This window comes from Colossoma macropomum, unplaced genomic scaffold (assembly GCF_904425465.1).
Source record: "Colossoma macropomum unplaced genomic scaffold, Colossoma_macropomum, whole genome shotgun sequence".
In the NCBI taxonomy this organism is placed as follows: domain Eukaryota; kingdom Metazoa; phylum Chordata; class Actinopteri; order Characiformes; family Serrasalmidae; genus Colossoma; species Colossoma macropomum.
The window spans coordinates 10,637,720-10,652,705 of NW_023494785.1; the positions used below are offsets into that span (position 1 = coordinate 10,637,720).

The following is a 14,986-nucleotide window of genomic DNA, read 5'->3' on the forward strand; positions in this document are numbered from 1 at the left end:
TCAATATGGCCCGAATTTGTTTTACGGCAGCTTTGCACACTGTTGGCATTCTCTCAAGCAGCTTCATGAGCCATGAGGAGCTAGGAACTAGGGTAGTACCTTTTCATTATGTAGAGGTCCTTTAAACTTTACAAAGATTCTTCACACTCACACATCTCATTCATAAAAATATGTATGTAGAACCATACATTGAAAGGTTCCTTAGGGAGCCAATCTTGCCAACCTTGGGATCACCCACTTTGTATGGAAGTGGTGAGTTCTTCCTGGAGGGGTGCTCTTATCAGGTAATATGGAGAGGATCCACAGCATCTCCATGCAGACTCTCTACCAGGGTCCCACAAGGCTCAGTGCTGGGTCCTCTTCTCTTTTCTCTTTACACTCAGTCTCTTCACTGTATTTATATCCTCTCATGGCTTCTTCTACCACTGCTATGTTGATGACATTCAAATCCGTTCCTTTTCATCTTCAGACACTCAGGTTTCCAGTTCTTGGCTTGTCTGGCTGACATCTCATCAAGCAGCAAGACCTAGTCATTGGAGCTTTAAGTATGCTTCAGCTTGACCCACCATCCTTCAAGCTGCTGAAAAGCTCAGGCTTCAAGACTCCTCTACGTCATAAAGCACAGGTGGTGGAATGGCTTCCACCGGCTGTCTCTCACTGTCTTCAAATGCTGCCTGAAGACATGTCTCTTATTGAAATGTTGTGTATTTGTGTAATGTTTTATTTCCATATTGTGTGTCTTTCTATCTATGTATCAGCACTGATGTTTGGTGCTGGTAGTATCTCAGCTCAAGGGTATTTCAGACTGCTTTAACCTATTTGTGCTAGCAGGGATACATTTCTCTGAGTGAACAACAAAGCACTTTTGTAAGTTATTCTGGATAGGAGTGTCTGCTAAAAGCTGTAAATGTAAACCAAAAAAGGAATGGATTTCAGTGTGTTAGGTATGCATAATCAGAATCAGCATATTTTTGCTCAACAACAACCAATTTATTAATTAGAATTTGGACAATCTGTATCGCATTTTTCTGGTTTAAATAACGTAATGCAGGTAAGCGTATTCACTTTGTATTTGAATGCTGCTGCTACACATTCACCAAAAAATCATAAAATATCAATATCAGTCTTTGTGCTAATCATAAAAATATCAATATCAGTCTTTGTGCTAAATAGCCAGTCGATTCTTACTTTTAATGTCACATTTTATTTGATTCAAGTTATTTTTCATTAAATTTTTGCTTGGACATCAAGAAATCACATGAAATGAGTAAAAAAAAAGGATATTATTTCTTTCCACAAAAAACGAACAGACGTACAACTTTACATCAAATTCAAATAAGAATAAAATCTCTTCTTTGACTTTAAAACTCAAATTTGGCATTAATTGAAAGGTAAAACTTCATGTTTTTGACACCGTTTCTCCAATGTTTCAATGAGGCATGAGATAAAAATGATTCCTATCAATTGAAACATGATTTTGTTTTTGTTGTTGATAACTGAGACTAAGAGTTTGCACACAGTGGCCAAAATCTGAGCTGTTGAGTGAGCACTATTGGAATGAATGGATGAGGTCAGAGATGTAGGCATGCATAATGGTGAGGACTGATGCCAGCAGGACTCCTGGGGAATACAGTCCTACCACTGAGTGAGCAGGGATAATGGAGCAGAATGGAGTTTTGGAGGTTGTAGTGACGACAGCATTAGACCACTATTTTTGGTGTAATCTAAATAAAAGTGCATAGCACTGAGAGGTAATGTTTGCAGACAGGCAGCACTTCAAGCATTGAGTGAGAGAGAGAGAGAGAGAGAGAGAGAGCAGTATTTTGGCCTTGGTCTAGATGCTAGAGGCAACAGCATGGTTGAATACATACGTTTACCGCCACTAAGTGTAACAATCTGTCTTACTGCCTACTCATTATTCACTAGTGGAATGCACTCAGCATTATCATGCAGCCAGACATATACACTGTAAATTAGCTAATGAGACGGTATTTAGTTTCAGCAAAGCACCTGAATGGGAATGAGCAGAATCTCACTCATTGTGTTGATAAGTGGATATTGTTGTATAAAATTGTTGGGCAGATGACTTGAGAAATGTAATCTAGTACTCATTCTAAATTGTACAACACAAAATGTAATCCTTTAGATCTGTGGTTCTCAACCTTGGTCCTGGTCCTAACTATTTTATTTAGTTTCATAAAGTTTGAACCAAAGATCCAACACTAATATCCCTATTATCATTAGCCATGCTGACACAGCTATTATACAGTTTATTGGTTTACTTAGTAAATAAAAAAATGTATAGACTGATGCTGCCCTATCAAAAATGCCTTAAAAACAGTAATTATTCAAAGAGACCTTTTTCAAAGGTATCTTACTCTGATCACTTCATTTTTGTAATCAAATTGCACAATCCAGATTACATGTAGTTTATAACTAACCAACGTATAGTTTCTTTATTTCAACATGCAAAAAAATAATTAAATATTAAGTTTGTTATTATGCAGGAATGATAGAGCGTAAGTTATTGTTATTGATGACATCTTTTTTTCATCATGAGGGACGGCCAAAAATGATCTTCATTTTTAAAATTGTTTTAAGACATTTGGCATGTTTTTACACCCCTTTTCCAGGTGTGGATTTTTACATATACTTTACATTTACATTGTATTATTATATTCATTCATGTGATTTCCAGTAGTGAAGAGCAAAGCCTTCACATTGGGCTAAAGTCAGACATTGGTCAAAACCAAGAAAAAACACCTCTACAATAATGCTAATTACTGTTAGCATCCTTATAGGATTCTAGCAGTATGTTAGCGCCAAGCTAATGGTGACTATCAAATATTTTTTGGCTATTCTAAAGTGAATATGGACATGTGAAGCTAGTTTAAACATTCTGTGCTTTATCTGAAGCTTGTAATAGACAAATTAACATATATTTCCCCTTGTATGTATATAGAGATAGAGCCCAGACATAGAGCTGCCACTGTTTCCTATTTCTAACTGACTGACATGCACTGGTTAGACTACCATTCCTACTTACAGTCAATGATGTATCTAGAACTTCCAGAAAGCCTAAAGTGATCATTTTTTCTCACAAAATTGGCCCCATTCATTGTAAATCAAACATGACTGGTTGTTTCCACTGTCATCACATGATGGTCTTTTACTGACTTTTATTCATACAAGTTGGGGTTTTTTTTTAGTCTCCATGCAAAGTACTTTGTGAATTTGTGTTAAATATTGCTAAATAAATAAAATGTATTACTATTATTGTTAAGGTTACAATGGCAAAGGTCTACTTGTGATCACATGGACATGTTCTCACATCACATATTCTACATTTGTGTGATCACAAACTATTCAAATTATGCAACATGTTCTCTTGTCAATACTTGGAAAAAAATCATATGCTCCCATATGAAATATGTGTGATTTTGCTGGAAGATATCAACAGAAGTTTCTGTTGGATCACAACGTGCCAGAAAATACTAAGATATTCCCGCAGCATGTTACAGCACAGGAACTGGCACAGTTAAAGCACAGTTTGTATACAGTTCAATTCACTGACATCTGGAGTTTGAGGAGATACAGAAAAAGAGTGCATTTGCTTTCTGGGAAGTGTTCCGAAATGCCTCGGTATGAGCAAAGCGCCCCATCTGAATTGACTGCGAGTCATGGCCACGTTAATAAAACATGTCAGGTTGGTAGGATGAGGCTGAGTGGCAATCGGGAATTTATTTTCCTCGCTGTACTCCCAGTCGTGATTTGCTCATCGACTGATGATTGCAGAATTGCCTTTGTGCAGCACTAGAATGATCTGACCTTTAAAGTGATGGAAACAGCTACGACTCTTTAGGCCATTCCGGCCACAGACATGCTGATGGTCTTTCACACTCCAAGCACTGGAGAAAACACCCACATGTACACAAGCATTATACACTATATATGTGTAAACCTATATGTCATAATATGTGCCATTTGTATTATAGTAGTTACTATACTTACTATAATACTATACTTACCTAGTCATGTGAAGTAAGTACATACCATGAAATGTTTAGACTTTCTCAGCATATGTGAAGGTACACATATCCAGTCTTCATTTTAAAATTGTTGACATATAAAAGTGATGTAATTTAACAAGAGACACCTAAAAGTATTTTTTTCATCCTTTAAATAATTAAAAAAACAGAAATGCAATTTACTTTTGTGGAAAAAGTAAATACACCCTTACGTATATGACTACTTCGAATGTGTCAAATTGAAATCAGGCGCACCCGATCGAGTGCTAATGATTAGAACACCTTTAGAGAGTCTAAAATTGAATCTAAAGGAGAAACCTGTCTTATGTAAACCTCAGATATCTGGTCTGGTATGTTTTTTGTTATTGGAGTGTGTGATATCATTATGCTTAGATCAAAAGAGCTCCGAGGCCTTCAGAAAGAAACTTGTAGATACCTGTGAGTCAGCAAATTTAACCCAAGAGTAGACCGTAAGATGCTAAAAAAAAAGTCTTTAAGAACCTCAGGTAGGTCCTACCACTTATGGATGTCAAAGTGCATGCATCTACAATTACAGCAAGACTGCACAAATTTACACTACATGCAAAGTGCACCAGGAGGAAGCCTCTGCTGACTAAAAAGAATATCAGAATATCAGGGGAAGGCTAAAGTTTGCTAATCAATATCTAGGTGATGACCAGGACTTCTGGAACTGGTGCTATGAACAGATGAGTCAAAGAAGTTGTTTGGCCACAGTGCCAGAAGCCATGTTTAACAAAAACAAGACCCTGCTTTTGATCAGAGGAACCAACATACCAACTGTAAAGCATGATGGTGGACATATTACAGTTTGGGGCTGCTTTGCTCTGTGGTTTTCTTACAAATTCAGAATGTTTTCACTGGTAAACATTCCCTAATACAACAGAGGGGGATGTACAGTTGAAATAGAGGTAGATTTTTTAAACAACAGAGAGACACACAAATATCTCTCACATCAGATATTAGTGTGGTAATCTAAAAGTGAGAGAGATTGTTTGAGTTTGGTGTAAATCGAATTAATAAATACATAAATAAAAATGCCTCACGCCTTATCATCAGGAAATGTCAGAGAGTATTAATATGTAACATCCGGCATGGCTCTCCGAGATGCTCCCAGCGACTCCAAAAGGAGAGAGAGCTGCACTTTATCGTGCCGGTGCAGAGCCACGGTTGATGCTATCTGCAGCGCTTGAGTAGATTCCATTAAACATGGCCCTGCTCTGTACATATAGTAAAGTGGAAACTGGACACATCTTTAGAGCATGTGGACAGAAAGAGAGAGAGAGAGAGAGAGTGAGTGAGAGAGAGAGAGAGAGAGAGAGGTAAAGAGAGAGAAAAGAGAGAAAGCATGAAGAATCTGAGAGAGAGAGAGAGAAAGAGAGCGAGAGAGAGAAATATGAGAAAAAGAGAAGTTAAGTAAGAGTGAAAGAGAGAAGGAATAGAGGCTAAGAGAGAGAGAGAGAGGCTGAGTGAGAGAGAAAGAAATGAGAGAGGGTGAGAGAATGAAAAAAGAGAGGGCGCAGAGTAAGACAGAGAGAGGAGAAAGAGAGAGAGTGAGAGAGAGTGAGAGAGTGAGAGAGAGAGAGAGAGAGAAGCAGGTACATGCCTGTACTATTGAAAGCATTAGACTCTATCATCGTTCAGCCAGGAGAGCCTATCAGCTTCTCCACATTAGCCTACAGGCTGCAGGCTTGTGCTGGGGGAGATTAGGAGAGAGGCCAGAATCATACATCTGTCTGTGTGCTCCACTGACAGCGCCCAGAGACAGAGCAAGGCCGAAGGGCTGCAGAGCGCCGCTCTCTGAGTCAGTCCCAGCCCTAAACTTCCTCTAGCCCAGTCTCATTTCAGCAGAATTCACCCTCATCTGCTCCCCATTTTACATGTCTGCTGTTGGCATATTTCGCATTCATTCAGCAGGTCACTCAATTCAGCCTCTGGATTAAGACCTCACTAAAAAAAAACAATCTTACTTGTGATATCCCTTGCACAATTGCACCTGCTCAAGTTATATCCTGCCTGACCTATATTGTTGCACATACGTATATATCCAAAAGTTTGTAGACACCTGCTCATCCAGCGTTTCCTCTGAAATCAAAGATATTAATGAGGAGTTCGTCCACCCTTTGCTGCACTAACAGCCTCTACTCTTCTGGGAAGGTTTTATGCTGGTTGTTGGAACATTGTCATGTGCTAGATGTGATCACATGTGAAAACATGTTCTCATGTGAAAAAAAAGTGTCATTCCTTGTAAACACATATGGTTTTTGCACACTTTAGATGTAAAATAATGTGACTTTTCTGGAAGGGTAGTGGAGAAGAAATAAGTGTTAATGTTTAATCAAGCTGCAGATACGGTCAGAAAATGTGCCTGGGGGGACCTGTTAAAGCAAGACCCAATAGCCTGACAGAGCAGAGTCTGTTATTTTCTACCCATGTTTCGTTTGAAATGAATAGTAGTTTGATCACAGCAGATTACCAGGCCTGTTTGCAATCATAGAACCTCTGGTTAAAAATTAGTGGGCTAATAATTACGGGCTACCCGATACCGATTCACATACACTTAGCGCATGTCTGTGTAAACATTACCATTACATGTCCTTATCAAATAACTGCTAATAGATTTACTAACCTACTATTTTATTATAGTAGGCCAACATACAGCCTACATAAAAGGAATGGAATTAACATGTTCTTTTCTTCTAATCAATTTAGGAACTCTATCAGTTCTGAATGCCACAATGGAAATGTTAAAACATTTATCTGTCTCATGTGATGTCACTGTATGACCGCACCACCATTTCAGTGACCAGGAGAATCAAAATGCCTTGTATGTGCTATTCAGTTTAATACAACAACAGCCATCTAACTACTGACTGAAGAACAACAATGAAAGCTTCACTATATTCTAAACTAAGCTAACTAATATGACTATGTTTACTTTGGTGCTTGTGAAGTAACATAAGTAACATTAATGTTTAATTAAGCTGTCAGAATAGATCAACACAATCATCAAGCATACCCAAACACAGCGAGTTCACGCAGTTCACTGCATAATATACATAATGTTTACAAACTAAGGTAACATACCAGTCTAATTTTATTTATAGATAATATCTCTCTGCTGTTCACATACAGCTTTTCCCTTTATGTTTCTGTCTCACATACCTATCCAGCAAACAATCAGCAAGAGCCAGTCACACTTTTACCGGTACAACATACAGTGGTGTGAAAAAGTGTTTGCCCCCTTACTGATTTCTTATTCTTTTGCATGTTTGTCACACTTAAATGTTTCAGATCACCAAACAAATTTAAATATTAGACAAAGATAACACAAGTAAACACAAAATGCAGTTTATAACTGAAGATCTTTATTATTAAGGAAAAAAGAAATCCAAACCCACAAGGTCCCTTTGTGAAAAAATTGCCCCCTAAACCTGATAACTGGTTGGGCCACCCTTAGCAGCAACAACTGCAATCAAGCATTTGCGATAACTGGCAATGAATCTTTTACTGCACTGTGGAGGAATTTTGGCCCACTCATCTTTGCAGAATTGTTGTAATTCAGCCACATTGGAGGGTTTCCAAGCATGAACCGCCTTTTTGAGGTGTTTTAAACTGCATTTTGTGTTTACTTGTGTTGTCTTTGTCTATTTAAATTTGTTTGGTGATCTGAAACATTTAAGTGTGACAAACATGCAAAAGAATAAGAAATCAGGAAGGGGGCAAACACTTTTTCACACCACTGTATGTCTATAAACACTGCAATTATGTTTTTTAGCAGCACCTCTGTAAGGTGTTTAGGCCGAGTACTTTTTTATTAGTAAGAGTATTGTTCATGTCTGAACGGGTAAAGGAACTCTGGTGAATATGACAGCTGCACAAACAATATCTTGTAAAATAGACATAGGTTCACAGTGGACAGATTCATTTTTTGTTGCTTAAGAGCTCTGCATTTAAAAGAATGCAATGTACAGAGATTTTTTAACCATTCCTATTTGTCCATATGTCAATGGTAAAAATAAAAACAGAAGAAAAAGGAATTATGAGATTTAGATACAATAACTTCATAATATATCAATGTTATATGTATTTTGTGATGCCCTTTATGGCTGTATCTTTGTACTGTTTTGCATTCTTTACTGTTTGTAATTCCACCAAAACAAATTCCTACTGCATGCAAGTGCACATGGCCAGTAAAGTGATTCTAATTCCGATTCTTATTCCAACTGTACTAAACGGAGGCATGGAGGCACGTAGATTATAGCTAAAACAGTTCCATGCAAAAACTTCCTTTGCTTCTTGGATATTTTTCACTCCTCCTCTTCCTCCTCTGGTTCAAGCTCACTGACTGACCTTGCGCATACAATTGCATCTCACCAAACTCTCAATGGCTGCTCTTAATGAAGGTCTCTTGGCTGTATTTTGCATTATGTATAAAGAGCTGCCTTTCCACTTCCCATTTCTCGGATTTGCATTCCAAGAAGAAAAACAGTTTTCTTTCTCTCCCCCTCCTTTTTTTTTTTTTAAAGCAGGTCGAGTGCATAATGAGAGCCTAGATAAAGGCTAAGTAATGTCTAGTGCCCGCTTTTTTAAACACGCGCCTCTCTTGAGGTCAAAGATGTGAGGCGGCGGAGTGTTTTTGCTCCAGATCCCTGCTCTCCTGGGGCAGGCCAAAAGCAGCTGTTCACCACCCAGAGTAAATGCAGAACCCAAACAGTCTGCCATTACTGGTCGCTGCAGGAGGCACTCGTCTTCAATGTGAGGCCTTGAAATGCTTTGAGTCATGTGGAATATCCACGTGTTGTTCACAAAAGGCAGCATTCTCTGATCACAACTACTGGCAAAGTACATGTAATAATGGCAAAATGCTGGCCATAACACAGAGGTGGTCTTGGGGGACTCCAACTAACATGACAAATTAGCTGCTCTTCTCTCCACCTAACTTTCCCAAAGCTGTCAATGCAATTTTCCAAACATTTCCAAAACATAATTTCTTCTAGCAAAGACACACAAATAACAGGAAAATGCAGCTGACAACAGACCCCCCTTTTACCTTCATAGACAAACAACTCAAAAGCTCCTTTTCATGTCCACAAATCACAAGTGAATCAAACCTGGTCTTGCTTCAAAAGCGAGCTGCAGGCAGTGAGAGTTGCTCAAAGCGAGCCAGTCAGTCCATTACAATAAAACAGGTGAGACAGGTAGCAGTAGAGATACAGCACCATTCACGTTTGGAATTATTTCTCATGCTGAAGTTTTTGTCATTGTATATGTAATAATAACTTCTGATTTATATATTAGGCCAAATGGTACAGTCAGTAAAAGGGTATTGTACAAGTAGATTTATGTTCACAAAAGGTATAAACAATATAAATGTACCCTAAAAGGTCCAATATGGTTCTTAAAGGGGCATTCCAGCCCTAGCATTTAATATGTTATTCGTCATTTTATATAGTTTTCTGTAGTGCAACATTGCCTCATCCTCATTGATTTGACAGAATTCACAATTTTGTATCCAATTTTGTAATTTTACACTGCATGTGTGGTGCATATATGTCATACATCCCATTGGGAATCCCCCCCTACAGTGATAAAGAAAGCCACTGATGCCCCACTCATGAGTCTACTAAACACAGACATGATATGAGGTTTCCTGGCAATAATGTTAGCTATCTCTCTCCTTCTGCAGCCAGCTAGTGAAAAACAAAAACATTTCAAAGAGCCTGCCATCATGTATCCATCCCAAAATGCTTTAAGCTTTTCAAAATTCCTCCCACCTTCAAGATATATCATCAGTACCGGGTTTTCCTCATCTTTAAACCAGAAAATCTCACTGTGGAGTCTATTGTAGCATCACTGTAGGAAGTGAGTAGGCATGTTTAGAACAGGTGTAGCAATAGTTACATGTTTTATTTTACCTGGAGTGCCCCTTTAAGGTCCAGTTGTGTACCTTAAATGAGTTTACATTCAGGACTACACTGAGTGTTTTTTCTGAAAGTGTATTTTTACACATTTTAATTAGTGTAATGGAAAGTTGCACAAGATAAGCATTTTAGGATCACTTTATATGATAATCTACACCTAAGTGCTTTTATAATACTGAATATATTTCCTTTTGAATGGTGATTCCAAACGTCTGAACAAAAGTACAAAGAAGCGTCACACTCACCCAGTGGCTGTCCTGCTATGATCCTGGCATTTTCTCCTGCGACTGCAGCCCGAGCGTTGCGCTCGCTCATGTACTGAACGAAGGCGTAGCCCTTGTGTACGGAGCAGCCCACGATCTTGCCATACTTGGCAAAGATAACCTCGATGTCTGTCTTCTTGACAATGGCTGTGTTGAGGTTGCCGATGAAGACTCTGGAGTTGAGGGAGCGGGGGTCATTCTTGTTGGTCACGTTGCTGGTCTGACTCTTACCAGTCATTCTCTTCTGCTGGGTCTCCTGAAGTACACACACAGGAGCACGCTTGCTTAGAGATTAGACTGAGACTAACCACAGAAATGTGTACTTAAACAAAACCCAAAAACTATTTGCTATGTCCTTGACGGAAACGAGATGCATTGTGTTGTAGTTTAATTGAATGTTTGTGGTTAAATAGCTATTATGTGATGTGTGTATCAAAATGGAAAATTCTTCAGGGAGCAGAATGGCTCAGACTGTGTGGGAGTTATTTGAAATGACTCATTATCACTGTATGTTGTACACGTAGCCTCTTGTTGTAACACATCTATGTTTTTCTTCCATGTCACTGAATTCAATATTGTATGTGATAATGATAGCCTTTTGCTACGTGGGCTGGTTTTCTTAACCCTTTGTTTCTTATTTCTTTGTGAAATATGAGGTCATTTGGAAAGTTAATTGTCTGGTTGACCTACTGTTGCTCCATTGTTACATAGCAACCATTGTTAGGTTGGTGCTTTGTCTAAATGTTGAAAAAAAACATTCAATCTAATAAGATACTGTACTTCACAACATTTGTCAAAACACCTAAATTTATTACTAATTTTAAATGATGATACATAATGACACATTGTACCAATACATTTGATGCAGAATATTTGTCACTACGAATGTGATTTTAAACCTGCTTTTGATTATCTATAACATAGGTAAGGAAGTTAGCTTAACATTTTGTTTTTACCCCATTTTTCTTCCAATTTAGTTGTGGCCAATGCCTACATACAAGGAAGGACTCGTCCTGTTACACAATGTTCACAAGCTGGAAGGGTGAATGCTCACACGTGCTTCCTCTGTGACAGGTGAAGCCATCTTTTAGTGCTTTAACATCCCCAACTGCTTCTAAAGCAATACCATTGGACAGCTCAACATGCTTGGAAGAAGTCAGCTACCAAACACTTGCACTAGCTAGCTAATGCTGAGAGATGGGGGAGATGTAGGGCCATCGTAGCTACCCAGAGAAAGTGAGGCCAATTATACTCTCTTGGACTCCCAGCCACAGATGGCTGTAGCATCATCAGGGACTGAATTTGCAGTCTCCCGATGATAGGGCCTAGATGGTTGCTACACTTTCTCATTGGTTGAATGAGATTTTGCCAACATTCTATAAAGCTTGTCCAACCTAGCAACAGTTGTCATGAAAGAATGCACTTGTGGGCGGAGCAGGGATACATCGATTATGTCAGGAGCTCTGTCATGTTAAAGTCTATGTCTATGCTATGAGTATAAAAATTATAATTCGCAAAAGTGGCTATGATGTTTTCCCCATCAGATATTTATTTATTTTATTTTTTGTTTTTTTCCTATGAAATGTCCATTGCATAAGGTACCTCTCTCATTTCTTCTCATACATCACAGGTTCTTATCACAGCCTACAGACTGGATGTTTTCAGCAATGTGACCTTGTTTAAAATCAGCCCTGCTGCCTATGCCATTACTACAGAGTGACAGTATCCCTGCTAGTTCTCAATGAAGGGCATCGAGAGAGAGAGAGAGAGAGAGAGAGAGAGAGAGAGAGGCAGAGAGAAAGAGAGAGAGAGAGAGAGATAAAGAGAGAGAGAGAGAGAGAGAGAGAGAGAGAGAGATAGAGGTGTAAAAGTTTCTGTCAGGCTGAAAGCACTCTTCTCCTGCTTTCTTACTGTTACTGAGTGTTCACAGCATGCAGAGACCAGGCTGGTGAACCCCCGCTATGAGCTGACAGCTAACCTCCCATTGGGTGTCATCCGAACCCCCCACACACACTCTGTAAATGTGTCTTATACTCTGACTGTTATTGTCGGAGACATAAATGCTTTATGCTCTTTCTCTTAAAGTGTCAACTACCCGTTCTTAGAAGACGAAAAAAAATAGAAAATAGGTACACTATGTCTTTCTCTCTCTTTCTCTCTCTCCCTCTCTCTCTCTTTCCCTCTCCCACACACACACACATACACACACACACATTTATATATTTTATCAGGACACGTGGTAACATGTGTCCCATATGTATATATATGTATATATATGTATATATATATATATATATATATACACTGTGCACAAATCAGAGACCCATCATTTATTAAAATTCCAGTTAAAATAGCCATTAAGTATAAGTTATTAATTTTTCAGGGGATATTTCTAAGGAGATCATATATAACACATAAAATGACCCACTTGGAAGGAAAATAGGTGAAAAACTGGACTTCAAAAAGAATAAAAGATACAAATAAAATGTGACTCCTAACAGCTGTGCAAAACTTGGTAGACTGCCAAAGCCCTTCATATTTGAGAGGATGCTATCCATCTTTCCACTGTGATAAGACAACTTAGCACTATGGGTCTGTAAGGATGTGAAGCTGTTAAGGAAATAGGCAAAAAAGAAGAAGATTTACAAATCAAACAAAGAAGCTGCTGGTGTTCTCAGAACAATGGACTCAACATCACTAAGATGAGAAGCAGAAAATACAAAACTATCCCTGCAAATTTCTCTGAAAACACAGAAAGCAATTATCCTGAAAAGAATGGAAAGGCAATGGAAAGGCAAAGAATAGACACAATAAATACTGAAAATTTTAGACAAGTTAAGCCAGTTAAATGGCCAAGATCCACCAGTGGGTCCAAAGTTTTACTATACACTTCTATAACCTAATAATAACAATACTAAAGTCCATGTAGTTAGTGAATAATAATCTCTAGTACGTAATGAGCCTAAGATTTTAAGTGGTTAAGTTGTTGACGCTTGTATGTAATTGTTAAATTTATGCTTACTGCTTTTTTCTGAAGCTGAAAAATGAAAAATTTAATGGATGTTACTTAATAGCTGTTTTGATATGTCACGTGTTTTACATATACACATATAGAAAAATGTATTGTAATGGTTGCTGTAGTTTCACACTCTTTTGTTGATTTACATGTTATTTGCTCTATGTGTAGTCCTGCATTCATGCTGGTGAATCAATATGTGATTGGCCAGATTTTAGCAGTTTTTAGCCACTTCCCTTTCAATTGATATTAGACCTAGGTTTGGAAATCACTGCAGCCAAATTAAACTGTTGAATCAAATCGATAATGAACAAAAATAATTTGACATGATACAACGGTATCCTGGTTCTTTACTTTATCTGATACAGCACAAATAAGGAGTAGCTGAAAATGTGCCTTACCGTCAGATTCATTTTCAGTTTATTACAACTTGTAACATTATGAAAGCATTAAATATCATCATATATTCTTGCCAGTGAATTGGCACATTATGTCGGGTGTCATTTCGGATCCATTTGTGTTCAAAGCTCATCACTGACCTCCAAATGTAGCCTGAACTAATTTGGCCTACAGAGAGAAGAGCTCACTCTCAGGGTCATCTCATTCAACTACATCATCCCTCTGTCTCCATAGAACTGAACGTTTTATTTATGAAGTTTCCTGGAAAATATAACATTTCCATCAATTATTAAACATGATTTGTGTCGTTTATTGTTGGTCTGCTGCAGCAGTGTCCCTGAGACATGAAGATTACATCTATTTAGCTTTTACACTTAATGCCTGAATAATGGATCCAATACCAAGCAAATAGGATTAGTTGCCAAGGAAACGCACAAGCTGTGGAAATGCTATTGGCTGTGCACTCACAAGCTCAGTCACTCATGGAGACAGAAAGTGAAAAATAAAATTTGCCCTATTGTCTGCACTTTGTCCACCGCTTCCAACTCACGCTGGAGTGGCCTCTCTCTCTCGCTCTCTCATTCTCTCTCTCTGTGTGACCTCTGAGGATTACTCCCATCAACAAAAATCACCCTTTTATACTGTTAGTCATATATACACTTCATCAGATCATACCCCTCCCCACACACACACACTTCTGTACATTTAAATGCACAACTACTGCTTATTTGCTTAATTTAACATACTGGAAACCAAAAATAACCCATAAAATGCAACCCATGCAAAAGTTATGGCACATTTGACATTTTATGTTTTATGTTAAGCTTGGCAAGTAAATAGCAACTGTGCACTAAAATTAGCATAAAAAAGCCTGTGTTCCCTGTAAAGAACTTATCTTCACTTCAATCAACAAAACATGTAATTTGACCTGGGGCATTCAAACTTTTGCACAAACAGTACAGTTTTAGGATGTACGAACGTTTATACACTAAATTTAAAGTATTTTGGTAACAAAAAGTTGTTATCAAAAAAAATAGTGTTTTTAAATAAAATTTGATAAGCAACATTCTGCTACTGGTTTTCAAAAAAAAGGATATTCTGGATATCAATTTTATTATAAGGTTATTCTCAATACTATACAATGTTCTTAGTTATTAGGGAATCGTCTACAGCTCTGTTCACAATTAAAAATGTCTTTTTTTTTTACAGCCTCCTGCAAATTGTTTAAAACGAGGAATAGTAGCATTGTGTCAGAATAATGTTATACATGCATCTGTAACAAAATCAGCTTTATATTACTCAAAGCAGTGATTCCAAATGGTACTATATGTGCCATAT

General features: G+C 38.0%; 1 protein-coding gene across 1 annotated transcript in view; it reads right to left on the bottom strand.

Moving 5' to 3' along the window:
• Window positions 1-14,986, bottom strand: part of LOC118816153 (RNA-binding Raly-like protein) — a 148,330-nt gene that overhangs the window by 85,005 nt on the left and 48,339 nt on the right. Inside the window, exon 2 of the mRNA XM_036582665.1 lies at window positions 10,216-10,489. Coding sequence (XP_036438558.1) covers window positions 10,216-10,489 — 274 coding nt within the window. The remainder of the gene's footprint in view (window positions 1-10,215; window positions 10,490-14,986) is intronic.